The sequence below is a fragment of the Callorhinus ursinus genome, unplaced genomic scaffold (assembly GCF_003265705.2).
Source record: "Callorhinus ursinus isolate GAN/ISIS: 27379988/994484 unplaced genomic scaffold, GSC_fseal_2.0 scaffold51, whole genome shotgun sequence".
NCBI classification, from domain to species: domain Eukaryota; kingdom Metazoa; phylum Chordata; class Mammalia; order Carnivora; family Otariidae; genus Callorhinus; species Callorhinus ursinus.
In genome coordinates this window covers 7,010,558-7,038,367 of record NW_027397113.1, presented here as the reverse complement: position 1 = coordinate 7,038,367, position 27,810 = coordinate 7,010,558, and the positions used below count along the sequence as shown (strand labels likewise).

The following is a 27,810-nucleotide window of genomic DNA, read 5'->3' as shown; positions in this document are numbered from 1 at the left end:
GTGGAATTCAAAGACGTTATTTAGAATGTCATCACTGGAACAAAGGCATGAATTCTCTTAATATAAGGACGTCAAGGAGCCTAAACTCGGAGATGTTATGTAATCTTTCCGAGATCACATCGCATTTTCATTCCACCGAGCTGGGGCTGGAATGCAGGGCTGGTGGGGAGACCCCGCAGCCTCCCGCAGCCGGGAGCCTAGAACGCTGACCTGGTGCTTGCCCCGGACCTTAGGGAACACTGCAGATTAGACGTGGGGTGTATGGATCAATAGAAGCCCAGATAGACGATGGCAGGTGAAGAATGCTAAGGAGACAGGTCATAGATTAAAGCTGCATTTGACAGGTGACACACATGTTGATAGGCTGGCTGATAAACGAGATGGATTCTATGAGCTGATGACAGACTGATGAACAGACACGCAGACGGGGAAGTTGCCTTAGAACCAAAGGATGCCAATCGTTGGGACGGCTCACAGCCTTATTTTCTATTTAATCAAATAATAACGTGCGCAGGTGGTCCGCGCTCCCTGTTCAAGGTTTGAAAATGCCCGGAGACCGACGGAAAGACACGAGGAGTCAGACTCTGGGTACTACCCGAGGGAACAACTCGGGGCTCGCCGGGCCTCGGGTGTTGCCGGAAATGGCCGACGACCGCCGTGGGCTTGCGGGGCGGGACGGGGGCGTGGCCGGCTCACTGCACGCGGTGCCACTTCGGGTGTTTCCGGAAACCGCGGCGAGCCAGCCTGAAGTGGGCGGGGAAAGGCCTATGGGCGTGGCTGGAGTCTCCCGAGTAGCTTCGTGTATTTCCGTAAACAGAGCCGAAGCTTGGGCTTCGGAATCGAGGCGGCGCGCTCGTCCGCGGGGTTTACCTTCTTCGGGTGTTTCCGGAATTCACCCGTAATCCGCGGCCGAGAGGAGGAGGCGCGCCCCCCTCCCGTTCCTCGCCGCTTCGGAGGTTTCCGGCTGCTGCCGGCGGAAAGAGCCGAGGGCCGGCGGTGGTGGCGGCCATGTTGGGAGCAGCAGGTCCGGCGGCGGCTGCCTGTGTGCCGGGCGCGGAGCAGTGCCGCTGAGGGCAGGGGAGGAGCGAGGCAGGCGGCCGGCTGCGGCGGCAGAGAGTAGGCGGAGCGGCGCGGCCCGGCCGAAAGGCGGCACAGCCCAGCCGGGGGTCGGGGGGGTGCGGTCCGGAGCCGCTCGGAGCCGGCGCGGCCTAGCCCGAGCGGCGCATCCCCGGGCTGGCGTGAGCGGCTGCCCGGCCTCCCCGCACCCCCGGCCGGGGCCCATGCGGCGGGTGCCCCTGCTGTGAGAAGCCCCGCCCGGCCGGGCTCCGCGCCTTCCCTTCCCTCCCTTCCTCCAAGCTTCTCGGTTCCCTCCCCTGAGATACCGGCGCCATGTCCAGCGCCCGGACCCCCCTACCCACGCTGAACGAGAGGGACACGGAGCAGGTAAGGAGCCCCGAGGGCTCCCCGAATTCTCTGGCTGGGCCCCTGCACCTTGCAGAGCCTCCTCCCTCCTCTGCTCTCCTCGTGTCCCTGCTGCCACCCTGCAAGCCTCGGCTGCCCTGTCATCTGGTTCTCGGCCTCGCACATCTCCCTCTGAGTCCTGTCCTGGGACCCACCTCGTCCTGACTCCAAGCTGCACACTTGTCTTTTCTGCTGACACCCCCCCACACACACACCTCCCCTCACCGCCCTCCTGCGCTCTTCCGTGTTACCTCTCTAGCTTCCCCTTCTCTTCCCTTTTTCTCTCAGGGGCCTTTCTGTTCTTCCTCCACCCACGCTTAAAGCCGCCACCCTCTTGCTCCTCGAATAGCACCCCGCGATTTGCCCCAGATCGTTGTCCACCTCTTCCTCCATCTCCCTAGCCTTGCTTCTCCTCCTCCCGCACCGGTTCTCCCAGTCCCTGGTTATCACCCTCAGGGTCCCTGCCCCGGAGTGTGTTCTCGATCCCTATCCCCTTCCAGTAACCCAGCTCTTTTTCTTTCCTTTTCTTTTTTTTTTTTTTTTTTAACCCTCTTTTCCAAATTGTGCTCTCCCTCGTGCTTGCAACCCACCAGCTCCACCCTCATCACCTTTCCAAATGGTTCGCCTACTCTTCGCTCATCACTTTCCCTGCTTTTTCTCCAGGAGCTCCCTGGTGCCTCGCGCTGGCATTTGTTGCTTCCGTGTTTCCCATCCTGCTGTCATGCGCAGAGTTTCCCACAGGTTGTCTTTGGGGTTCCAGTCTGAAGGATTCCCTTCAGAATCCGGATCCCTCGCGTTCTGTTCCCCTCGGGCTTGGTTTAAGTCTCCGGGCTTCCTGTTTTCTCACTGAGTGCTTTACCAGCCTGCACCCTGGGCTCTGCCTGCGGAGGGAGAACATTCTCCCAGCCCCATTCTGTCGGTACCACCTGTTGCTGAGTCCTTTCCCCCCCATCACGCTCCCTCGCCATCCTTGCCTTTTTGTCTTCTCACACTGCAACACAAACCATGATGCCTTCCTGTGTCTTCACTCCTGGCTCTGTCACTTTTCATAGTTTCTTCCTCCTTGCTCGGTACCTTCCGGTTTCTCTACCCTCACCCAGTCTTCCTTGCTCTACCTGTTAACCAGGGTTGCCTTTCGTCTCCGCATTAGTCCCTTCTTGCCTTCTTCACATCGTTTTTCTTTCGCCACACATGCCCCTGTCCCTTCACTACCCGATTGGCTGGTGTAGTAACTCCCCGGCCAGGCACTCGGCGTACTAGTTTCTTGAGCTATACACAGCCCCCCCCCCCGCCCCCCGCCCCGTCCTGGCAGTCATTCCTATCATCTGTCACCCAGGCTTTAGCGTTTTCTCTGTCACCTCACCTGTGAGCTGAGAGGCGTCCACTTTCCACCCCTCCCCTATCTTTCACCACGTCCCGAGTCCGTTGCTGAGTGCTGACTGCTCAGTCCCCTGCCTGGCACACCCTTGTCGGTGGAGAACTTTCCTAGGCCAGAAAAACTTGACTTGAAAAAGGAGCTCTTCACCCCTGGGGCTGCAGCGCCTTTCTGCATCGTCTCCCTTATGACATCCTTTATGTTTTCCTCTCGTTCCACTCTTTCTTCATAGCTCAGTAGAACCGTTGTTCTATTCTCTTGCGTGTTCACATCCTTCCCTGGAAAATCTGCCCCCGTTGCATTTTCCTGCGTTTTTCTTGTGTCACCCGCCCTCGCTCTCTGTCACCTGGGCAGTCAGGAACCCAGGAGGAGTTCTGGCCCGAGTTTTTCTCTGCACCGGTTGACCCTTTTGTTGCTGATGGATTGATATGCTTCTGGGGGTGAAACGAGTTGGGAGGGAGGGCCGGTGGATGTCTGTTTCATCACTGGGTTTTGCAGCTGGCTCTGCATGGGCCTGAGGTCTTTGGAAACGGGAGCGTGGTCTGCATGTCCCAGTCTTGCCCTCACTTGCCAGCTGTTTCTCTCCTTGCTGGGAACCGCTTTTCCTAGGCCCTCCTGAGGTGGCCTGTTCCATTCCTTTTCCCATCACGGCCTTTGTCTTAGCAGGTAAACCCTGCTTAACCGGAGAACTTTCCCAGACTGTTGATTATGAGCTGGTAGGAGGAGGCCAAGTGACTGACTGACACCCTCAGGCATGTGAGGCGTGGCGGTGGAGTGCCTACTCTCTCCGCCGAGGCTGGGGGGCGGGGGGGAGGGGGGCATTGTGTTCAGCCAAGTAGAGTAACAGACTGCCTCAATGTGGTTTCTTTGTGCTGGTTACCAAATGTAAATGTATTCTCGCCATGGTCTTTTTCTTGTGATGTGTGCATTGATTTCTCTTCCCTCCATGCCTCGCAGACTGCTGAGCGCCTAGTAGGAAGTCGGTGCACACCCATTGATTTTATGAGGGCAGTAATCGGGTGAACCATTTGGGAATGCAAGCTGCGCTTTGATAACTTTGTCTGGAGCAGTGGCTGCATACTTTGTCATCCTGTTCCAAATTATGAATTACTCATCCCGTTTGCACTCTTTATGGACTTAGGTTCCCCTGAACCACTTCATCGCTTCTGCTGGTGTTCTCAAGGTAGCCAATCATGCTATTTACTTCATGCTAAGTCTGGTCCCAGTAAAAGCACAGCCATTGGAAAAGCTTGGATACACCTACCACAGGCAGATGCCTGTATTTTTCAAAACAAGGGAAAAGACAAGTTGCAGCCCTTCTGGTCGCAAGGCCAGGGATGCCCAGAAGCATCGGCCTCCTTTAAAGAGTAGATGATGCCACCAGGTAAGAGCAAGAAAGCTCTTGGTTTTGTTCTGTTCTAGTCGAAGTAGTCCCGGAAGTTCAGTCATTGCAGTAAGCCGTAATGTTGTGAAATAAAAAGGAAGGGATTTGGTTGGGCTGATTCCTTCCCCACAAAGATGCTCTATCACTGTATTTAGGTTTAAATTACTTAAACTGGTTTCACCGGGAAATAGGTAAGCAAACTCTCCTAGTTGTCTTCAAGCTCTGACTTCTTTTTTGCTCTTCCTCTCCCCCTTTCTTTATTAAAAAATGTGGCTGATGGGAAGCTGTTTCCAGGAGCTCTTTGATCACATCTGAATTAAACACACATAACACATACACAGAAAATGTGGAAGCATAAAAATAAACCTTGTGTTGCAGGAAGAGTGCCTGTTTGCTGTCGACTCTGCTTCTCACAGTGAAAGTGGGAGATAAAAGAAAGTCAAGCCCTGTCTCTAAGATGGTTTTTGTGACACCTGGTTGCAGATGTGCTTTCTCACAGCCATAGACTCTTCTTTCATTTGCAGGAGGGTTGTGACCTCGGCTGGTAGTTTTGGGGATTCTCAGTCTGCAAGCTGAGCTTTCTGTCCACTTCTTTTCCAAATGGCTCTGCTGGCCTGGAGTCTTGGCTGTGGTGAAAGCAATCAGCAAGATGACTGTTTGTCTTCCAGCCAGGGGCAGCAGTAACAGGCAAGTGTGGAGAGGGGTCCAACTTCCAGAGTTCTGCTGCTTGGCCAGAGCTTCCTGTAGCATCTGGTAGAGGGCCTATGTGGCTTCAGACCTGCCCCACCCTTGGGCCTCAGGAACCACGACGGAGGGCTTCTGACGAAAAGCAGGAGCCTTTCACTACCAGCCCCACTTCGGCTGCAGTGGGCAAGGGACGGGATTGCTGTCATTCTTCTGGGGAGTGAGTGGCATTGTTTATTCTTTTGGGTGGTTCTGGGAAGAAGAGTGTGGAAGTCTGGCTGAAGTGAGCAAATCTAACTTACAGAATCCTGTAAAGAACAACTGAGCCGCTCCAAACACACATCCCTTGGATGCCAGTGTTGATTCTGGCTGAATGTTGCATTGAATAATTTGGTTTTAGTGTTGACTCTAGTAGAGAGCTCTCATTTCCCTCCATGTCCTGGGAGCTCTGCGGCACTGTGCTCTGGGTACAGACTCCGACTTCTGCCCTTTGACTCTGGCTAAGGGCTCCTTAGTGGTGCTGCCTTCTGGTCAGAGGTGTGGGTGGATGACATTCTCACTTCCTGCGTGGCCCTAGAAATTAGAATGAGGCCTTGTTAGAGCAAGGGCTTTAGGAGTCAGGAGTTCACAGAGTTGCTCACCATACCATAGTCTTTGAACCCAGTAAAGGTAACTAGTAAATTATAATAATTTCTCTAATCTGTGGCTTTGCGAAGTAGCTAAACAGATGGATACAGGACAGTCCTTGAAACTTGGGACTGCTGTAGATTAAAATCAAGTTTGCCCAGGGAATGACTGCATCTTTCAGGGGATGGTGACCAAAGATTGGGCCTGAGATTCTTTTCACTGTCAGTGTCTGTTTTTTTTTTTTTTTTTTAAGATTTTATTTATTTGACAGAGACACAGCGAGAGAGGGAACACAAGCAGGGGGAGTGGGAGAGGGAGAAGCAGGCTTCCCGCGGAGCAGGGAGCCCAGTGCAGGGCTCGATCCCAGGGCCCTGGGATCATGACCTGAGCCAAAGGCAGACGTTTAACGACTGAGCCACCCAGGCACCCCTCACTGTCAGTGTCTTAACTGATGGCTATGAGATAGGAAAAAATTGAGAATTTGCCTAAGAGGTTTGCATGGTTAGATCTCTTGGAAGTCAAAAACTTTTCTGACTAGACACTTTCCCCTTTGGACAGAACAACCCAATTCTCAGTGGGCATTTCACCAGAACTAACCCGTGCCTCCGTGAACTCTTTCCCATTGTACACTTAGCCACCTGGCTGGCCTTTCTCTTCTCCCAGGAGCTTCCATGACTTTCCTACATATGTATTATGTCAACTGGGATGAATATTTTATGCTTAGAGTGCAGCCAAGCCTCAGACTTTGTGGCCCATTATCGACAAGAGGGGTGGGGGCTGGGCGCCACCTTTGGCCCCATCATAGCTCTTCTAAATGGACTCTCCGCCACCCCCCTCCCCACCCCCCCAGCAGCACTTTGAAGCCCATTAATGGATCGGGATGAAGTAACCTCAGCAGATGGAAAGGGCGAGGAGGGTGGTTGTCCTTCCTTCCCCAAGACTGCCTGATGAGGCTTTCCTGCAGTCACCAGGCACCCCCCCCCCCCGCTCCAGCCCCTGCTGCCTGGTTAAGCTGTAGACTGGGGCTCCTAGAGGCCGCTGCGGTGAGAGGAGATGGAGAAAGGGTTCAATTCTCTCGGAGCTGGTGGTGCTGCCAGTTTTGCCACTTGCTTAGCAAGGCAAAAATAGAGGGATGGGGAAAGGGTGGGTGGAGTTTAAACCTAGGCCTTCCTCCTCTAGCGGAAGTTCAGCAAAGTGACAAACCAGATAGGTGGTTGAGTTTCCTTCTCTTGATGGGAGATGCCAGCATTTGTACCTTTTTGCACTTCTAGCTTGGATTCTCCAGGCTTTCTCACAGCCTTCATCAAACACGAGTGAGTCACCGCAGTGTTATCTGTGCATTTTCCCCTTCTGTCTCAGCAGAGGGAAGAGTAAGCCTTTACAAACTTTGTGGGGGAGGAAACCACCCATTTCCACTTCTGGCATGGGAAGAGGCCATCTCTCTCGACGTTAACTCTGAAAGCTCTAGCTCTCGGAGCAGAATGTCACCACCCCACCACAGCCCTTTTGGTGTTGGCCGCTGAGTGCCTTTGCTGTCCTTTGGGCTGCCATGGTGCATCTGATTCTGAAACAACACCATGAGAGAACCTGACCTCTCGGTTTCCAGTGATCCTTCAGTGAAGAGGGGATCCCGGTTCCTTCTCTTGCCCACTAGGCCTGCTCATCCTTTAGGGAGTAGAAATAGGCCAGATGCCTTCACCTGTCTGTCTGCTTTTGCTAGAGGGTTTTAAGTTTCTTGGTCCCTAGACACTCTTTCTCCCTACTTCCAATTATCCCTACCTTTCTCATTAGAAAATGAGGGCAGAAGGGGCAAAAACAAATGCAATTCGTTTTGCTCATCAGATGGTTAATGTCAGGTTTATGAAGCGGGGTAAGCACAGGTTTGGTAGGCGAGGGCAGGATGGACACTGGTATTGATGGCTAGGTGAGTCCTGAGGGACAGCAGATAGGAGGGGGGCAGGGAGAGAGGAGAAACGGAGGGGCGTGTTCAATGATTGGCTCCAAGCCACCTTTTTCTTTTTTAACATAAGGCGGAGCAGACCAGAGGCTTCTCAGTAGAACCAGTCAAGCTGGTTTTTGAGCAGCCTTGGCCTATTTTCCTGTGTGCTCTTTGGGAAGTTGGCCATACCAGGGTCTGCCTCCTCTGGGGCTCTGCTCATTGAGGGATGAGTTTAGATGAGGTCTCTGAACTCCCCCAGCCCCTCCCAATACTGAACGGTCTCTGAGCCAGGCTTCTCTATATGAGCGGGCTCTCTCTACACCGAGGGCTACTCAGGGCAACTTTGTCTTACACCCCTTTCACTGGACTCTGTAAGATACAGCTCTTGTTCTTGAGCCCCCTTCGCAGGTCACAGCTTGGCAGAAGACCCTCCAGCCTGGCCAGGGAGAAGGGACTGGGTCTGTGGTTTGTGGATGGGGAACAGACTCCTGGCTGTTGTGATCTGGCAGCTAAATCCAGTAAGACCCCACACCTTTTGGCTTGATGCAGTGGGACTGTCTGTCCAGGCCTGCTGGGGAAGAAAAAAGGAGAGAATAGTTTTTGGTCTTTGGCAGCTCAGCAGGTACTTCAGCCACGCCAAACAGTGTGAGTTTGTTCCTGATCTGTACCTGTAGGAAAGGTGGGAGTCATCAGTCACCATGTGCTGGCACTTCCTGAACAGTGGCAGGAAATCTTTCTCTGGGAAAGGACATAGGATTCTGAGGCTCCTATGACCATCAGCGCTACTAATACAGCAGGATTGTTTTCCCAGTCCCCCACTAAACGGAAAACTCCCACGTTCGAAAGTTTGGTGATTAATGAGTGAAACCACCTGCAAACGTAGTTCCAGCCCTTGCCTCTGCCTTTGGGGACGGGCTGCTCCTGTCTCTACTACAATGATCTACTCATTGCTTCTCCTGAGCACCATTTCACTGAGGGTTTTGTTTTGGTTACTGATACCTGTATGGAGGGTGGCCCCCTTTTCCTGCACCTTCTTTAGACCCGAGGGTCTGCTGGCCTTCCCCTACCCCCCATCACTTCCCCACCTCCCCTCCACAGATGGCCATCATCTGAGTGTCTTTGCATGTCGTGTTGGATGCACTTGTGGCTTGTTGCTTTGTTTTTGCCCACAAGAGTTTGAATTACTGGTTCTGTAGTCACAGGAAGTGGGGCCCCTCAGGCCTGCTTGGTCTAGCAGTAGCATTCTAATTGAGTTGAGCCTATGGCAGAGTTGAAAAGAGATCCCAGTACTTGGGGACTTCCAATAAGAGGTGTGTTGTGGTTACAGCAGGCTCTACAGTTCAATTCCCTGTACTGGAATCTTGGACAGTCCCTACTATGACCTTGGGCTTACTTAATTGCTCCAGGCCTGTTTGCTCATCTGTAAAAAAGGAGTAATGATAGTACCTGTCTTGTAGGTATAGTTATTGTGAGCATTAAAAGGGGTAATGAATATAAAGCACCTAGAATAATGCCTGGCAGGACATAATCATCATTGTTGTCACTGTTCTAGTTGAGCGACTCAGTGAGTTTTGTCTGAGCACCACACAACTCTAGGTCAAGATATGTTGGAATTTCTCTGAATTGATTGAAAGAATCTTGGTTTCTTTTAGTCATTAGGGTCCCTTAGGTGCTTTTTCCAGCAGTTTTTTTTTTTTTTTAATTGTTTATTTTGGGCACCTGGGTGGCTCAGTTGGTTAAGCATCTGCCTTCAGTTCAGGTCATGATCCCAGGGTCCTGGGGTGTCGTCTGTTCCCCCCCCACCCCGCATCAGGCTCCTTGCTCAGTGGGGAGCCTGCTTGCTTCTCCCTCTCCCCCTGCATGTGCGCTCTCACTCTCTCTCTCAAATAAATGAATAAAATCTTTTTTTTTAAAAATTGTTTTAGTTCGTTGTTTTTTTTTGTTTTTTTGTGTGTTTTTTTTGTTTGTTTTTGTTTTTGAGCCAACCAGCTATCTGAATAGAATGCTGTTGGAGAGGTTTAGGTACTATGGAGATCAGTTTAAAAAATGGGGATGCATTTATTTACATGATATCAGTATGAGGTGATTTTAGCGATTAAAAAAAGAAAGAAACACCCCAAAACATTACCTTCTGCTTACCCATATTTCTGTGTTGTGAGTGGTGGTGGTGTATGTGCAGCCTCATCAGTGCCTGGAAGGCCAAGTCCAAAGTCACCAGAGCATGGGTTTTTCTGAGTGCTGGGATCCGGGTGTTACAAGAGGCCCGCTGAGCAAGCCCATGGGATTTCTTTCACGTTCCTTTCTTCAAGTGCAGTATTTACCCTTTGGCAACAGGAGAAAGTTCCCTGTTTTCTTAAAGACCACATGGGAACTGAGCAGGTTTTTAGGTTCCTTTTTCACTAGCAAAGGGGCCTTCAGGGGCCGGTCCTTATTATCTCTGTTGGCTTCCCTTAAGTGAGAAGAAAGCCCCCCCCCCCACCTTTGTGAGGCCTGGAAGGGTCGCAGCCATTTCTCAGCTGCTCCTAGGAGTTTGCAGACTTTGTATCTTGGGCTGAGATTTTGGTCTCAGTCGGTTCCTTGTTTATCTCTTGGGGCTTCTAGAGCCTGAATGCCTGGTCAGAACAGCAAGTAAGTTGCTTCGTTTTTTCACATTGCAGCTGCTGCCAAGGAGAAAGGTAACAGTGTCGCCTCAGAGCTCATCAGGGAATATTTCTTTCACTGTGTCTTCCTCTTCCTTTTGACCCCTCTGCTGACTTCTCTCACTTCCTTTTTTTCTGTTTGGTTTCTTTGAACTCTGTTCCTTCATTATCACTGTCCATCTCAGGCTTTCATCTCCATATCCCGTTCTGCCTGACCTGTCTTATGCCTCTTTTGTGGCATGGCCCAGGAGAGGAATTCTGATAGTCTGAGATCTCCTTCATGTCTAGAATCCCAGAACCACCCAGTCCTTTCTCCTATTCCTCTGATTTCTATAAAGTTAAGGATTTGCTGCTTTAGAAAACATTTTCTTTTTATGTCTCTGGAGCCACCTTCCTTAGTAAAGCCAGGCTTGGCAATGTGACAGTTTACTAGGGTCGGCATCCCAGTTTCCCTGGTGACAGGGTCTAAGCTAGTTCTGGGCTGTTTTCCTGTGGCCTGTCCGGAATGCTCCAACACTGGACCCTGGTCTTGAGAGAGATCTGAGGAGGCGCTTGTTAATTCTGGTAATGCGATATTGAATGTAGCTCCCGAAGTGTGGTTTGAGGACCCCGGGGCTCCCTAAGACCCGTTCGATGGTACGTGAAATCAAAATGAGTTTCATCACAACATTAATGCATTATTTGCCTTTTTTCACTCTTGTTCTCTTGATGTACAGTGGAGTTTTCCAGAGGCTGAATGATGTGTGCTGACATCATCACTCTTGACTAATGAAATGTGTGCTTATGTATTCTTGCATTTTCTGGAATGTTTAAGGTAGTCCTTGAAGGTATAAATATGGAAGTTTGCAATGATGAACTCAGTTTGTTCTCAGTATTTCTACTGTACTCTTACTAGCTGTCTTCAGTTGTGCCTGCTGTAATCCCTGTAAACCGCATTATTGTCCTATAAATCATTATTTTGAAATCCCAGCATTTTCCTGGCACCTTCGAGGAAACACAACAAGAAGTAAGTACAACTTGTAAAACTTACTTGTAAAAGCTTTGGGGAAAGCTTCTAATTTTAAAAATTTCATTTACAACTTATTTTAGCACTTTATTCTAAAACAGAGGAAAATTTATCATATTTTTCTTATATTTAAGGATGGATTGTTGGCTTTAATAAGGGAGATTAGAAGACTTGCAATCTCTGTTTACTGAAACGGACACATCAACAAGTGAATGGGAGGAATCTGAAGAATCTAGGCAAAACTGTTAATAAGAAATGAAAAGTTATTGAAAGAGTCAATATTATAAGGAAAGCCGTTTTATCGTATCTTATGCAACAGAACACGTCTGTGTAGTATTATAGTGCCAGTTAAGTTGCAACATCATGTCAAGACCAATCATTCAGAGCTTAAAGAAAAAGGAATTGAGTATTTTAAGTGTACACACCATGAGCTCCTTAAATAGCCAGAATTTGCTCCAGCTTTCCAACCTAGAAATGAAAAAGTCAGTGAATCTTACCAGATAAGTTTTGACATTGCTTTGGCTGGAAAGGCCCACCCAATAGCCGAGAGACTAATAAAGTCTTGAGCAGCAGACATTGCTGAATGCCCACTGGATGAAAAGTCAGTAAAATCCAGGGCAGGGGCACTTCATGTGTTACCATGACTCGTCGAATTAAAGATCTAGCTACAAATACAAAGACTGAGTTCCTATCTTGTTTGCAGAATCGTGCTGTTGCCTTACAAATGAGCAGATTTACAGACACGGCTCAACCTGTGTCCGCACCAACTACGCCTCAGAGAATTTTCTTTTATGTGAATGCTCAGCAGTGAACACAAGTAGTGATAAATATGCAAGGGGTTGAATAACTCCTTTGACTCTCACGGTTCATCCATTTGCACGACTGGTGCAGAAGCAATGGCAGAGAATATTGCCGCCATCATAACATGAATCAAGGCAGTGAGTGGCACGAGACTCTTACCAGTGGTGGTAGTCACAGACTTCTTTCCCACTCTGCGTGTGCAGTTAAAAAGAAGAAGAATCCGTTTTCACTTAAGAATGTCTTGGATGAAGCACTAAAAATTATTAATTTTTATTAAATCTCAACCCTCTAATAAAAGTCTCTTTAATATTTTGAGTGATGGAATGCCAAGGATCCTTGGAGCCTTGCTGCTGGATACCATAGTACAGTGACTATCTTGAGAAAATGCACTAGTGTGTTGGAGCTGAACCAGCTGTATGGATCATCATTTTTACTTGAAAGAACAACTGATGGATAAACTGTAGTTATTCATACTTGAATGTTTAGTGGACATTTCCTTGAAATTGAACAAACTGAGTCTGTCACGATTGCCAGTGATAAAATTCAAGCTTTCAGGCAAAAATGAGAATTTTCGAAAACTTCTTTGTCAAAGACTTTTTTGATGAGACCAGTTGTAAAATTAATGGAGTGTGATTTTTTGATATTGTATGAAATGTCAGTATTTGGAAATTCTGTATAATTCAACGAAGGAACATTTCCCAGATTGTTAGTAGGTAAAAGAGCCACTCAAAAAAATGCAAGATGACCAATGGATTTTAATGTTAAAGTACACCAAAAAAAATTCATTGATAAAATCTCAGATTGCACATTGCAACTAACTTTTAAAAAACTACTACTTTTGAGTTTTGGTGTGGTGTTGAAGAAGAAAAATTCTCAGTATCTGAACGGCTATTAAACTCCATTTTCCAACTACAGGTCTGTATGAAATGAGATTTTCTTTATGTCTTACAACAGAACAACAGATCGAAGCACGTCAAATGCAGAAGCAGAAGTCAGCTTTCGTCCATTAAGCCAGACACTAAAGAGATGTACAACAATGTAAAACAATGCAATTTTTGCCATGAGTTTAATTTTGTTTTAGAAAATACAGTTTTTTCACACAAAGATATAGGTTTTCCATATAAACATGTAGTGGGCTTATTATTTTGAATGAATTAATAAAAATATTTTTTTAAATTACCGTTTCAGTTTCTAATAAGGTAGCTATCGATAAGTATAACCCCCATAAACAAAAGGATTTCTACAGTCCTCGGTAATTCATTTAAAGAGTGTAGAGAGTTCTGGAGACCAAAAAATGAGAAGAACCTTTGTTTGTAGACAAAACTTGAGTTGATTGTCTGTCTTGGGTTGGTTACTTGCGATGACTTCATAAGGAGCCCTTGTTTACAATTCCGGCTGCTGTATAGTCCTGTCTGGGCCCCAGAGACTTTGACCCAAGCTAACTTATTTCCTTCTTGTAATACATACAGCATTGGCCCCTTGAGGTTTTTCATTGTTGTTTTATCTGTGGCTTGTTTATTCACCCTCCCTCTTTTTCCTTAATTTTTTTTTATTTTTCCCGTTTTCCCTTTCTCTTTATTCTTTCAAGTGCTCCTCATTTGTTTCTTTAGTTTTTTAGTGTGGGGTTTTTTGAGTTTTTGGTATTTTGTGTTTTGATTGGATTGTGAGATTAGTTCGTGGGGTGGACTTCCTTTGGTACTTGTGAAATTGTGGTTTGGCAAATAGTTTTTTGGTTTTTTGTTTGTTTGTTTTCATTAAAAATAAGTAACTCATGGGGCACCTGGGTGGCTCAGTCAGTTAAGCATCTGACTTTTGGTTTCAGCTCAGGTCATGATCTCGGGGTCGTGAGATCAAGCCCCACATGGGGGTCGGCGCTCAGTGTGGAGTCTGCTTGAGATTCTGTCTCTCCCTCTCCCCCTCCCCCTCTGCATGTGCATGCTCTCTCAAATAAATAAATAAATCTTAAAAAATAATAAGTAACTCATGTTTACATGTAATGGGTTTATTATGTTGTTTTAAATGGATGGATACATATTTAAGTCTTTTCTCATTTCTAATACAGTAAATTTTTTTTTTTAAGATTCTATTTATTTGAGAGAGAGAGAATGAGAGATAGAATGAGAGATAGCACGAGAGGGAAGAGGGTCAGAGGGAGAAGCCGACTCCCTGCTGAGCAGGGAGCCTGATGTGGGACTCGATCCCGGGACTCCAGGATCATGACCCGAGCCGAAGGCAGTCGCCCAACCAACTGAGCCACCCAGGCGCCCCTACAGTAAATGTTAATAGACACCGTCCATATAAACAAAAGCTTTTGGGGGGACTCCATTATTTTTAATAGTTGGAGAGAATTTCTGAAACTAAAAAGTGTAAGAATCACAGATGTAGACAAAACTTGGATTAATTTTCCCTGGCTTTGGCTGGTTGATTTCTTGGTAATTTCATAAAAAACCATTTTGCAATTCCCAGCCCCTGTTTAGTCCTGGCTGTGCCTCAGAAAGGCACTTGCCGCCTTGGTTTGCTGTCATTCTAGCTGAGGAAGCTGGTTCTCAGTGACCTGAAGGACTTTGACCAACGTTGGCTCATTTTCTCCTTCAAATACAGAGCATTGACCTTGTGAGGTTTTTTTAAACAGTTAATTTTCTTTAAAAAATTTTGAGATAATCTTAAATTTAGAAAAGTTGCAAAACTAACCCAAAGAGTTCCTGTACATTCTTCACTCGGCTTCCCCTTGCGTTAACATCTTATATTACCACAGAACGTGTATCAAAACTAAGAATTAACCTTGGTATAATACTATTAACCACAGTACAGAACTTGTTCAGATTTCATCAGTTTTTCCACTGATGTGCTTTTTCTGTTTCAGGACCCACTCCAGGCTCCCACATTGCATTTAATTGTCACATCTCCATAGTCTCCTCAGATCTGTGACCATTTCTTAGTCTTGCCAAGTCTTTTATGACTTTGACAATTTTGAAGAATACTGGTTAGTTTATAGAATGTTCCCTAAATACGGTAACCTGAAATTTTCCCATGGCCTTATGCTCTAATTCCGTTTTTTCATTGTGGTAAAATACACATAAAATTTACCATTTTAATCATTTTTAAGTCAAGTGGCATTAAGTACATCCACAATGTTATATAATCATCTACTATTTCTAGAAATTTTTCATCATCTCAAACAGAAATTCTTTATCAATTAAACAAGAACTCTCATCTCCCTCTCCCCCAGCCTCTTGGCAACCTTTATTTTACCTTCTATGAATTCGACTACGCTAGGGACCTCATGTAAGTGGAATCATACAGTATTTGTCTTTTTGTGTCTGACTCCTTACACTTAGCATAATGTTTTCAAGGTTCATCCGTGTTGTAGCTTTCATTACATTTTAAAAGTTCACTCAGGAGTTGCCTGGTTGGCTCAGTCAGTTCAGAGTCTTGGTTTTGGCTCAGTTCATGATCTTAAGAGATTGAGCCCCACGTACTCAGCAGGGGGTCTCCTTGAGATTCTCTCCTCCTCCCTCTGCCCCCCCCACACTTGTGTGCGTGCGTGCTCTCAAATACATACATAAATCTTAAAAAATATGTTCACGCGGGTTTTACTCTGATGATATTTAGTTGATGTTAGTGTAATTATTAAGACGTGTGGTTGTAATGGGCTTAGTAATATTTTAAATGAATTAATAGTTTAGCATCTTCTCAGTTTTAATTATAATAGTCGTTATAACCCACATAAACAAAAGCTGTTTGAGGTCCTTAGTAGTTCAGAGTGTAAAGAGAGTGTAAAGGGTTTCTAGACATAAGTGTGAGAGTATCTTTTGTAGACAAGCATGGGGTTGATCATCCCTGTCCTCAATCGGTTGGTTACTCGATGTGACCTCATACTGAGCCTTTGTTGTGCAATTCCCTGAGTGCTGGCTGGGCTGCAGGAACGTACTTGCTGCCTGGGTTTGCAGTTGTTCTAGCTGAGGAAGCTGGTTCTCAGTGACCCAAGGGACTTTGACCAAAGTTGGCTCTTTTCCTCCTCCTAATATGGAGCATTGGCCTTTTTTTTTTTTCTCTTCCCATTAAAAAGATCATTTGGCTTACTTGGATTTCATTTTCACAGATTTTTTTTTTTTAAGCTTATGCATTGGCTATTGGTCAATTCCAAATTTGAAAACTGCAAAGCTTGCTTAGCTTCTATCCTTGAAGAACCTTGGTGCCTGTAATAGTTGAAGGCCGGTAGGCTCCAGTCGCTCACTACGGCGAGAACACCCCAATAGTCTGTTCCCTGGGTGGCTGCAGAGCCCACACACTTTGTTCCTATTTCTTCTGTGCTTAACTCTTTGTTGGCCCTGTTTCTTAATGAAACATGCTAGCCAAATCCCACACTTTACGGACATACACTTTATTCTCTCCTGTAAGAGGTAAGTAGACTTGGTGTGTAACAGGGTGTAAACTTTATCTATGCTCGATGAGTCTTTAAGGGACAGGTAAAATAGCAGTAACGTAGTATCTTCGCATTCTCGGCCTTGTCCTTTTGCTTGTACTTGTCCTCCAATGTCCATGGCCTCTCTGACTTTGGAAGGCTTCCCTTGGGGCAGCTAGTGGTAGACCTTGGGGCCTCCTCTAATAGTCACTTGCACCAGCTTGAAGCAAATGCTCGGAATCACTTCTCATCGGGTCATTAAAAAACAGTGTTTAATCAAGTGCTTAACTTATATCAATTTGAGTCTACGTATAGACTTGCAGGATTATAGCTCCATTTCCCATCACTCAGCAGCCCCATAATCCTCTGCTTTTTACACAAAGCTTATTTCTTTTCAGATTCACATGTGGCTTTCATTTCAATTCCAGAATTGAACTTGATGTGCTTTTCTCTCTCTCTTCGGCCGCTGTTCTGTATGGAAGATAGACTTTTGCTTTCAAAGGAGATTTGTTCATTCTATTAGCTAACGCGATGACTCAGTAACGGTGCCTCCTGGATGGCCCTCTAGTACATTACTTTTCCAAGTGGTTGGGGAACTCTAAAAGGGAACGGACTGAGTACCTGAAGCGTCGACCACCCCTGCCCATTCTCACTCACAGGGCATGGTTTGCACTGAGGCCACTGGCTTTAGCTATGGACATCATAATAGCCAACATGTATTGAACACTTAGTTTGTCCCAGACACTTGTTTAGCTGTCTTACATTGATTAACCCATTTAATCTTTGTGAGATGGTAGGTCTTAACTATTTTACAGATGAGGAAACAAGAGGTCCAGAAATGCTGAGTAACTTGTTCAAGGTTACAAAACCGAGCGGTCCGGTGTGTGTCGGTGTCAGAACAGAACTTTCTTGGGCGCCTGGGTGGCTCAGTCGTTAAGCATCTGCCTTCGGCTCGGGTCATGATCCCAGGGTCCCGCCATGGAGCCCCATGTCAGGCTCCCTGTTCAGCAGGAAGCCTGCTTCTCCCTCTCCCACTCCCCCTGCTTGTGTTCCTGCTCTTGCTATCTCTCTGTCAAATAAAATCTTTAAAAAAAAAAAAAAAGAACAGAACTTTCTTGACTGTGGTTCTGTTTCAGTTGTGTCCGCGCAGTAGGAGGTAGAGACATCCCCGAGGATTGACTCCTAGTCAGTGTGGGGTAAAACCTGCCTCCCAGGTTGCCTTCAGAGTGGTGCATGGCCTCTTCTGCCCCAGATTGCTTCTCCCTTTGTGGCCCCAGGGTGAGATGCGGCTCTCTGGGCTTCCCTCCCTGGTCTTGACTGCTCCATGTAAGCGCTATGGGAAACTTCTTTTTAAACTTTATTATTTAATCCTGGCTTCTGATTGTCCTTTCTGTGTCTTCTCATCTTCTGGAATTTCAAGGACTGTTTCAGAAAAGCTGGAGTCCTGAGACCTAAAATTGGTAACCAACAAGTAAATACCTCATAGCATGGGACAGCTTAGATTCCTAGATTTGACTGTCCTGCTCTGTAGCACCCATGAGTTGCTGGAATTCTAGAACTCTTTTTGTAGGCACTCCCCCATGCCCCCAGTCCCCCCAAAAAGGAAAAAAAAAAACTCGTGTGTGGATCTTAACTGTGTACATTTTATCACAAAAATAACGTTCTCCCTTTACAACGCTTTACGTGCCACTTACACGGAGACCCAGAGCAACTTGCCTTTAGCCTTGTCTGCCAAGGGCACTGAGCACTGTAGCTGGTAGTGCCAGGCCGCTGTGTGCATTTGGGACTTGCCAGTTCAGTCCTGGGAGCTGAGCTCTGGCCGTCCTGCTGCGCCTCTTTATCCCGTTGCTTGTTTTATGTGCCACTACTTCCTTTTTGTTCGGTCTTTCTTTTGGTTCCCTGCTCTCTCCTGAAGTTAGTCCCCATAGCTCTGCTTGTGGTTCTCCCAGACCTCTGCACTTGTGTCTTAGAGTCATTGTTCTGGGCCCCTCTGTGGGATTTTAATTAACTTGAGTTTAGGAGTTTATGGTTTGGTTTACTTGCTTATCTCACCTGGGCAATAGTGCCTTTTCTTTTATCCTGTTAGGCATTTTGAGTTTTATTAGCAAAGTTCTGAAATTGTAAGGCTATTTTAAGATGCCAGCATGGAATTAAAGTGGTGAACTGCTGCCCTTAATTCAAGCCTCATTTACCCACCTGTGCCCCTCTTGTTGCCCTTGCAGAGAAAGAGGGAGTCCGGCTAGAAGAGTTGTCCTTGTGTTCAAACCTGATTCGCTCCTCCAAGATCACGGTTATGTGCCATTTCTGAATTACCGTAGAACCCATCTTTTTGTTCCGGGGGTGAAACCAAGGTCCATGTAAGTTACCTGGAGAAGCACAGACTGTGGGCCTCCTTACGAGTGCTCTCGCCTCCCCACACCCACCTCCAGCACATTTTTCTCTCTTAGCGGAGGTAGCCGCTGTTCACACACAGGTGTTCTTTGGTTTTGCAGGCCACCGCTTCCTTGGAGAGTGCATGGCAGTGTTTTCTTGCTAATAAAAAGGCTGCCATAATGGGTTAGGCCCATAGGGGCTCGGCCCTTCTGTACTTGTATTCCCAGGGAGAAGGATCTCTACCTTAATTACCACATCACACTGGCAGAGAGGTGTGGCTGCTAATTGATTAGATGACAGTCCTTTGCGTTGATGCGGAACTGTTGGGGTGGTTGTATTTCATTTCGTTTTTAAAGAAACAAATAGATTTGAGCCAGGTAAGTTTATTTTGGAGAGCTGAAGAGCTGAGTAGGGATTAATCTCCTGTCTTTAGTGCCCCCATTTCTGTGTCCTTATTTTCTAGCTTGGTGGCGTCGGCTTTCCTTGCCATTCTGGTGCACGTGGTGAATATGTCTTTCCCTCCCCTGCCCCGCTGTGTGCTCCCTCTGTGTTTGGTAGAACCAGATTCCTTTATTTGGTTTGCTCTTCATTCCCTCCTATCTTGGAATGGTTGAACTCTATTCTAAAATATATTTTTAAGATAGTGTTTAAAAGCAAACACCCTGCCTTTCTTGAAACCACAGAAACTGCTTGTGAAACAGCCGCCAGGGCAGGCTGCCAAACCTGCGCTGTTAACCCACCCCGGTGACAAATGTCAGACACTGACGGCACACCGTAGTCATGATTGTGGTGTGAGGATTTTCTCAGTAATACGTGTGTAGGTGCTGAGCTCCTGGCTGCACCTCCAGAATGCGCACATTAGAACATTCTTCACGGTAAACTGTTCCGGAAGGGTCTTGTGTAGCTAATCTGCTATCTACTGGAAAGGTTTTTAACAAACCCAATTCCCATTCCCCCTCTCCTATTTTTTTCTTTCTTTCTTTCCTTCCTTTTTTTTTTAATTTCAGGAGTGATTTTCTTTTGAGGTGATTTGGACCAAGCCTCTTACCAGCTTTTCCCATTTTTACGTTAGAACTGGCTTCAGAATTGTTTTCCTCCACAATGGAGGAGGAGGACTTGGGCCTTGATCTTTATCCGCAGGCCCTGAAATGACTGACTTTTGTTTTTCCTAATGGCACAGAATCTTCTCTTTTTGTCTAGGGAATTTTATTTCTTTCCAGGTACTTTCAGGAGTATTTGTTCCTACCTACTACCTTCCGGAAGAGCTCTGCCACTGCTGGTAGCCCGATAGGTGAGGGTCCTGTTTAAAAACCGGGATCAGTGTGGAGCTCTGGTACTGATTGAGTGGGAGTTAAGGGGGGAGATCAGGCTTGACAACCAACAACTGAGAAATAAAAGGAAAAATATATAAATGTGCCTCCCTCTTCACAGCCCTGTGATGGGGGTTCTAGATGCAGAGCTTTAGGAATCCCTTGCAGACTTCCCCAAGAGCACCCTCTTTTGTTCTCTTGCTAGGGGTTTATTCTGACTTCATGTCCATGACCTGAGTCCTGAGCAACTTTTTTGACTTTGTGTTTAAGCTCTTCCCTTATCATCCTTGCTTGTCTGTTAGGCCTGTCCCTAGTCTCCAGATGGGGAGGAGACCAGGAAGGCTAAATGATTGACTCTTCAGTGAGTCTCCCTGGGTTGGCTTCCTCTTATGCCAGCATCCACGACTCACCGTGGTTGACTCCATGGGTGGGCATCCCCATTCACTGAAGCCCCAGGGTTTAGATAGATCCTGGCAGAACTCGTGGTCCTAACTAGAAGCGAGACCTGCGATCTTCAGATCTCTTCGCCCATGGTTCTTCTGAAAAAGAACAAAAGCCATAGACTTCTAGTAAATTGGGGGGAATAGGTGGACTGTTAACTTTGGTTCCTGGATTTGGTCCTGCATTGGACTGTGTGATTTGTGCTTATTTATCTCTCCTACTAGATAATCAGCTCTTTGGAAGTCTGGGCTTTTTTTATCTTTTTCTGTATCCCTTCCTCCCTGAGAGTCGTTTGGAGACTTTGTGCATGGTCATCTCTCAATTATTTGTGAAATTAAAAGTCAGAAAAATTCTAAAATAGGCATTCTTTACTTACAGCCACCCTTAAGGGAGTGTGTCCATATGGATTTGTAAATCAGACACCTCTCTCTCCAGTTTTTGGACATACAAGTCTTACTTTATGTCTTAGTAAGTGTAATAATGACGAAAGAGACAACTTTTTCAGGATGAGAGGATAAGGAGAAAGGTTAACGCTGTTACTGGGTTGTGTTAAGAACCCAGAGAGGAAACCATACAGGGAGAACACGAGGCTGAGGGAGCCCTATCTGGCTTCCTGAAGGTAGGGACCAGGGCCAGGAAGCAAGCCCTCCTGGTTTTGCTGAATTCTGTTCTTGCCTCTGACACACAGCATCTCTGGCTACATTGTTGCTTCTGGTTTAGTTGGCCTCATCCTTCTCTCTTTTGGATGGGTGAACAGAGGTACACTGAGTGTTGGGGATCTTGTCCAGAGTTAGAGAGATCATGTGGTCTGTATCAGAAAGCTGGAGTTATTTATAGTGGGAGAAAAGCTCAGGAGCATGGCACAGGAAGAACTAATTTCACACCATCTCAGTGCCTGGTGATGACGAGAACCCAGATTTTTCTTTGAGCATCTCGGGGGGAGATCAGTTGCTTTTCTGAATTGACCCAAGAACTATGAGATCTGAGACCATGTCTTCCAGGACCATTGTGGGTAGGGCAAGAATGAGAGGATGACCATTTTCTCCTTTCTTCTTAATTCCCTGGTCTTTGTGTCAGGGTATGAAAGCTCCACCTGACTTTTGATTCTCTTGCTTTTGAACTGGCGCAGAAGGCACTAGCTGTGTAGGGTGGTGGCAACAGGACCTGTTGGACTGGTCTGCTGGGACCCGCCCCCCACCCCCTTACATGGGGCAGGGAGACTGAAACTGCTGCTTGGGGTTCTGCCAAACCAGTCTCTCCTCGTGGGTCACCTGTCCAGGGCGGTCAGGTGGGCAGCTCCCCACCCAGGAGCTCTCCGAGGAGCCAGGCTGCTGGGGAATCCTGCTGCGGGTGGGGCTAGGTGCTAGGTGTGCCACAGAACTCTGCCGGGGCTGCATCTCCTCAGCATGGCTCACTCTCAGTGTGCAGAGCCCCGGGGCCTGCTGGGAATAGACTCTGTGTCCCGGTGCCTTTCCCTTGTGCCTTGGAGCCACTCTCATGCTAGGCAGAGAGGCTGGGAGGGTTGAGGAGCTTATAAATTGTGGGTAAATGAAGTCTAGGGAAGGAGAAGATCCTTCCCTAGGGCACCCTGAGTTCAGGGTTGTAATGTTTCTAAGTCTGGGGTAGTCGCCTGAGTTAACTTTAACTTTTTCAGCCATACGCAGAGGAGATTTTCTAGTGTGTGAGCCTGGTGTCCAAGGCATATTACATATGGAACCAGACTTTTAGGCAGGTTGACCCAAAGTAAACCAAGGTCAGGATGTGGTCTTCAGGATGTGCAGACCATGCCCACTTCCTGCTACCGTCTCAGGGACAGGGCTGGAAGGCTTATGAGGACAGAGGCACTGAAAACCCTCATGCCCACACAGGACAGACCTTCATTTTACAGGTAGGGAGACACAGGGCCCAAGAGGGTGAATGACTTGCTCAAGGTCATGTAACTTATTTGAATGGGACCGGGTCTAGAATCACTCTCTCTCGGGGACCTTGGCACTATACCCCCATTGCTTCCACTTCAGAGGCAGCCCTGCTGCTTGGAGGGACTGCGTAGGGGCTGACCTGCAGACCTTATGGCAGAAGGGAGACTGGGAAAGGACAAGTGGAAGGGCAGCAGGCCCCACTCCACACACCAGAGATGAGTTCTGAGATCCTGCCAGACACTCCGTCCATAGAGGTGTCAGGAGGCCTTGGGGAATGGATTGAAAGCATTCTAGTCCTGACCCAGGTTGGAGGGCTCACATGGGGCAGAGTTGTGCTGAGAGCTATCAGGTGAGGAGACTCCGGGAAAAGCAGGAAGACCCTGACCCTGACTTTCCCTCATGAATTAGGAAGGCATTTATGGAGAGCCTGTTAGGTGCCGGGTCCTGTACTAGGCACTGGGGACGCAGAGATGACCTAAGTCCTGGAAATTTCCCTCAGGCTGCTCTCAGTCTTGTGTAACGGTGAACAAGGCAGCCACCAGGAGTTGTGGAGTAGGCCCTTCAGCAAGCCACGAAGTCCTTGTAGAAGAGGCTTGAAGTGGTGTGTGTCAGGGACCTTGTGAAATCAGAGGGATGGAGCAGGGAAAGCTTCCTGGAAACGATGTCCGAGCAGAGGCTAATCAGGACGAATGGGAGTGGATAATGGAGGGGAAGTGTTCCAGGCAGTGGGAGGCTGTAGCAGAGGCCTGGAGGTCTGAGAGAACATTCTACATTTGAAGTTGGCTGGAGCCCAGAGTGAGACTCTAGGAAGGGACAAGGGCCAGGCTGGAGCTGCAGGCAGGGAAAGGGAGCCAGCCAGCTCATTATGCAGCTGAAGGAAAAATCCAGAAGCCATGTGGGTCTGGACTGAAAATCCATTTTACGTGTGTACGTATATATACATACATAGACATTTACACACACACACACACGTGCGCACAGATAGATATATATAAATGAGGTCTGTGTGGGGGAGGCGCACTCTGACTATGAAGCCGTCACTTCCTGTTGCCAGTGCCGAGTGCCCCGCTGACATGACTGTTGGTGCCCCCCACCCCATGTTGTAGAGTGAGGGACTGGATGGGTTTTTTACGTGCTGGTTTGGGTGGAGAGGAAGCTGAGGCCACAGTCGTGGGGCGACTCCGGCTTTAGCTCTGGAGCAGGCTGGCTGAGCACGCCGGGGAGCTGCTTCAGGCCCAGGAGGCGGCCCGATTTCCCTCTTCTCATGGGGGAGGGACTCGGAGGCCTTGGCTGCCGCCCGAGGTTCTTACCGGCTTTTCCAAAGGCAGCCTGTGGAGGCCGGCGGTAGCATTTGGTGAGAAATAGGAGGAAGTACCTGGTGGCTGTCCCTCCTGACACTCCGGACAGACATTTCTGTCGCTAAACAGCACCTCTCTGTGGCAGCCTTGGGCTCTGCTCTGGCAAAGGAGGAGCTCTCTCCTCCCCCTGGGAGGGGCCATCATCTGTGGCTTCTGTTCTGCCCTTGGTCACGGAGTAGCTTGCACTAGCCAGCCAGTGAGAGTCCCCCTTCCGGCCTGTCCTCAGCCGCGAGTGGCAGACCTTAACTTACAAGGTTGGAGAAATGACCGTGCTCCAAACTGCAGGGTTCAGGGCGCAGCTGGCAAAGCGTGTGAATTGACCTAAGGTTAGAGCATGGACTGTCTGCCCCAGAAGGGCGTCATGGGACAGTGTTTCGCTTCTGACCGCATATAGATGCTGCCCTGCAGATGGCTGGGCTGTCCCATCTCCTGCCAGGGAGTGAGTTTTGTTCCCATGCTGGCCTGGCTTTTACTGTTTCCCCTCCTGCCTTTCCCCAGGGACCATAAACCTGCCCACCTCCTGTTATGTTCTAGTTCTGATAGGAATACCATTCAGAGTTCTTGGCAGGAGACCAGCTCACTTCTACCCGTGTTGGTTTCCCCTCCTTTTCCCAGTGTGTTTGATGTGCACGTTCCCCAGAGTTCCTTATGCAGCTGGTTGGCTCTGTAGTGCCCAGAGATTGGAGCACGCCCGCCACCGCGGGAACTCAGCTGCTTCCCTCCCTGGTTTTAGGGGCGGGGCTTGAAAATAGAGAATCATAATCTCCCTTCCTCCTCCTCCTCCTCCTCCTCCCCCCCCCTCCGTCCTCCCCCTCCTCCCCCGTCCCACCCCCAAAACTACCAAGCAAACTGGAGTGACCGGCTCAGAGGCTCCAAGCGGGGAGTCAGCCCGCCTCACTGCCCTGCATGACAGCAGCTGTCTGGAGGAAGATTAATGCACGAGTGAGTATGTGAACTCCAGAGCACGTTAACCATATCGGGCTGGTTCTCTGTGGCAGGTGTGGACTCACTTGGTGTTAGGGAGACCAGGGCTCCTTAGAGGAGATGGTGACCCAGCCAGGTGTGTGTCTGCCCAAGGCCACCCTCTTCTGTGTTGCATGGGGAAATGGAAAGCGCTTCTAAACACCCCTGCTCTTAAGAAGAGCTTGGTGGATGGTTTGGGGAGGTTATTCTTGGAATCCCTTGTAGCACAATACCCCTCTTTTCCCTAAGCCAGGTTTCTTAGTTCCTAAGCCAGACTGCTACCTTCCGTTTTCGTAGTAGGGGTGCATCTTCCCTGGCCTCAGCCTAAACTGTGAGTAAAGGGTTAGGAAAGTGGTAGCTGCTCCCCTTTGCTAGAAGGGGAAATTGGGGGAGGGAGCGCAGGTTGCCAGCAGGTGTTTCACTTTTCCCCTCTGGGTGGCCAGACAAGGGGGCCCACCTTAGCCCTCTTCTGCCCACCTCTCCAGCCAGCCAAGGGAACACCCAAATGGAAACACCCTGCTGCTAAGGCTCAAGTGCCTGAGGCAGAGACCAGACCAGAGTAGCCCAAGCTTGCTGAGAGGGGAGGATTGGTTATTTAGGGGCTGTGACAAATGGCTTTGCAGAGGAGCATGGGAGAGAGAATCTCATTTTGCAGAGCCAGGGACCAGCTTCTCTGCCACATTGCTATCAGGAGTTTAGGCTGCCTGGAGCCACAGGCTCAGGTGCTCACCTCTCGCTTTCTCCTTTCTGTGTCTTGTGGCTAGTACTACCGTTGTCAAGTTGACCCCCTGGTTAGAGAGGTTGATCCTCATCAGGTCCCCAGACTCTCTGCTGCCTGAGCCCCTCTGCCCTGGAGCTGTTCCTCATTTGCCTCCCAGTTCTGACTTTGAGTAGGCAAGAAGTGGTTGTAGGAAGTTCTGTTTGGATGGTTTGACTTCTGGTTGGGCCTGTAGGCATCTGCGAACTGAGTGCTTGCTTTATCCAAAGACCCCCTCGGAACCTTCCTTTTTGTGTAAACCCTACACCTCAGACATTTCTTGGTGGGCCAGAAAGGCTTTGCTTGGGTATGAATTAAGTTTGGGGCTCTTCATGGGGTACTATGCTGCCCGTCCCTCTACTCTATCCCGCCCCTCCCAAAAAAAAACCCCTAATATTAACCTTTCATACAAAGAACATTGGAAGAATTGAGCAGTGCCTCAAGGTCACCGGATCGTAAGCGTATTTGGCATAGTTAGCTGGTTTGGGGTTTGGTGAGAGATTTCTGCTTTATATTTGAGCGAAAGATTTCTTGGCAGGAGGCCTCTGGGCCGTGTTGCCAGTGCTTGCCCTGTGTACAGGGTTTGCCCCCTTCCCTCCCCTGACAGGTTGTTTTAATCCTCTTGCCTATAAACAAGTGCAGCAGAACGTGTCAGGCCAGCTCACATGACCTTGGTTATCTCTTCATGGGGTAACCAGCATCAGCTTTAGATACCACGGTCACTTGACGTGGCAGAGTTGTCAGGGTAAAGAGGTGGAGACGCCAGGAGGAAGCCTGGGTGTGCCAAGGAAGGTACCGTGGTCCCCCCTTACCCAGTTTTCGCTTTCTGCAGCTTCAGTTACCCGTGGTCACCCGCAGGCCAGAAGCAGATGGTCCTCTTTCTGACATACCGTCAGAAGGTCAGGAGTAGCCTAACTGCTATGTCACTCACTTGCTGACAAGAAAGGGGGGAGTACAGTACGGGAAGATATTTTGAGAGAGCACATTCACATAACTTTTATTACAGTATACTGTTAAAATTGTTCCATTTTATTATTAGTTTTGTTGTCAGTCTCTTACTGCACCTAATTTGTAAATTAAACTTTATCATTGGTATGTATCTATAGGAAAATACATAGTATATAGTTGACCCTTCAACAACGTAGGGGTTCAAGGTACCGACCCCCACACACTTGCAAATCCGCCTATAACTTTTGACTCCCCCAAACTTAACTACCTGTAGCCTACTGTTGACCTTGCCAATCGTTTGAACAGCTGATTAACCCATATTTTGTATGTTATATGCGTTACATACTATATTCTTTTTTTTTTAAGATTTTATTTATTTATTTGAGAGAGAGAATGAGAGAGAGAGCATGAGAGGGTCAGAAGGAGAAGCAGACTCCTTGCTCAGCAGGGAGCCCCATGTGGGACTTGATCCCAGGACTCCAGGATCATGACCTGAGCCGAAGGCAGTCGCCCAACCAGCTGAGCCACCCAGGCGCCCCTACATACTATATTCTTAAAATAAGCTGGAGAAAATTGTTAGTAAGAAAGTCATAAGGAAGAGAAAATTCATTTACCGTACTGTTCTGTGTGGAAACAAATCTGTGTATAAGTGGACTCGCGCAGTTCAAACCTGTGTTGCTCGAGGGTCAGCTGTATTTAGGGTTTGGTACCGTCTGTGGCTTCAGGCATCCACGGAGTGGGGAGGGTGGGTTCCTGGAGAATATCCCCCACGGATAAGCAGGGACTGCTGTAAGTGAGGGTGTATGTGACTCCTTAGTGAGGACCAGGTAGGGAAAGTCAGCTCCCATGGGACAGGGGTGAGAAGAAGGCAGTTTCATTACTTCCTGCTTTTACTCTTCCTGAATTCCTACTTCTGGTGTCCCATTTCTCTTCTCCTGTATCTCAAATCCTGGCTCCAGGGGGCCCAGGACATGCAGCTGTTTCAGGAAACTGCCCCTGAGACAGATGCATGCTAGTTCATGGATACAAAACCCAACGCCGAAAATCCCGTCTTCCCCAACAGTGATCTTGTTGTGTTGTGTGAAGGACAGCTGGTGCTGGGAGCCTGGCTGCCGGGGAAGGCTGCTGAGTCTCTGAGCCAGAGCCGCCCCAGAGCTGGGAGTGCAGCTAAGCTTCCACCACCACCCTTCACCCTTCCCCCTTCCCCTCACGCAGGCTTCCCTGTCTCACAACTGAAGAGGCAGCCCTCTTCAGGACACGCCAGGGACTCTAGCCACACTGTGTGTGAGTTGTGTGTGTCCATTTCCTAAGTGCTAGTCACATGTCCCATTTCGACTGCTGATTTGTAAGCTTCCAGGTCCATATGTCTAGAAAGTATCAGCAATATTGCTGACATTGTATATCACGGGAGCTGTGCAGT

General features: G+C 48.2%; 1 protein-coding gene across 8 annotated transcripts in view; it reads left to right on the top strand.

Annotated features, from left to right (window-relative positions):
• Positions 1-835: 835 nt before the first annotated feature.
• MARK2 (microtubule affinity regulating kinase 2) overlaps positions 836-27,810 on the top strand; it is a 57,088-nt gene continuing 30,113 nt past the window's right edge. For 3 of the 8 annotated variants that reach the window (XM_025878736.2, XM_025878731.2, XM_025878728.2), the window contains exon 1: positions 839-1,443. In XM_025878736.2, coding sequence (XP_025734521.1) covers positions 1,390-1,443 — 54 coding nt within the window. In that variant the 5' untranslated portion in view covers positions 839-1,389. Of the gene's footprint in view, positions 1,444-27,810 lie in introns of all 8 variants that reach the window. The other 5 variants (XM_025878730.2, XM_025878727.2, XM_025878729.2 and 2 more) reach the window with 4 other exon arrangements.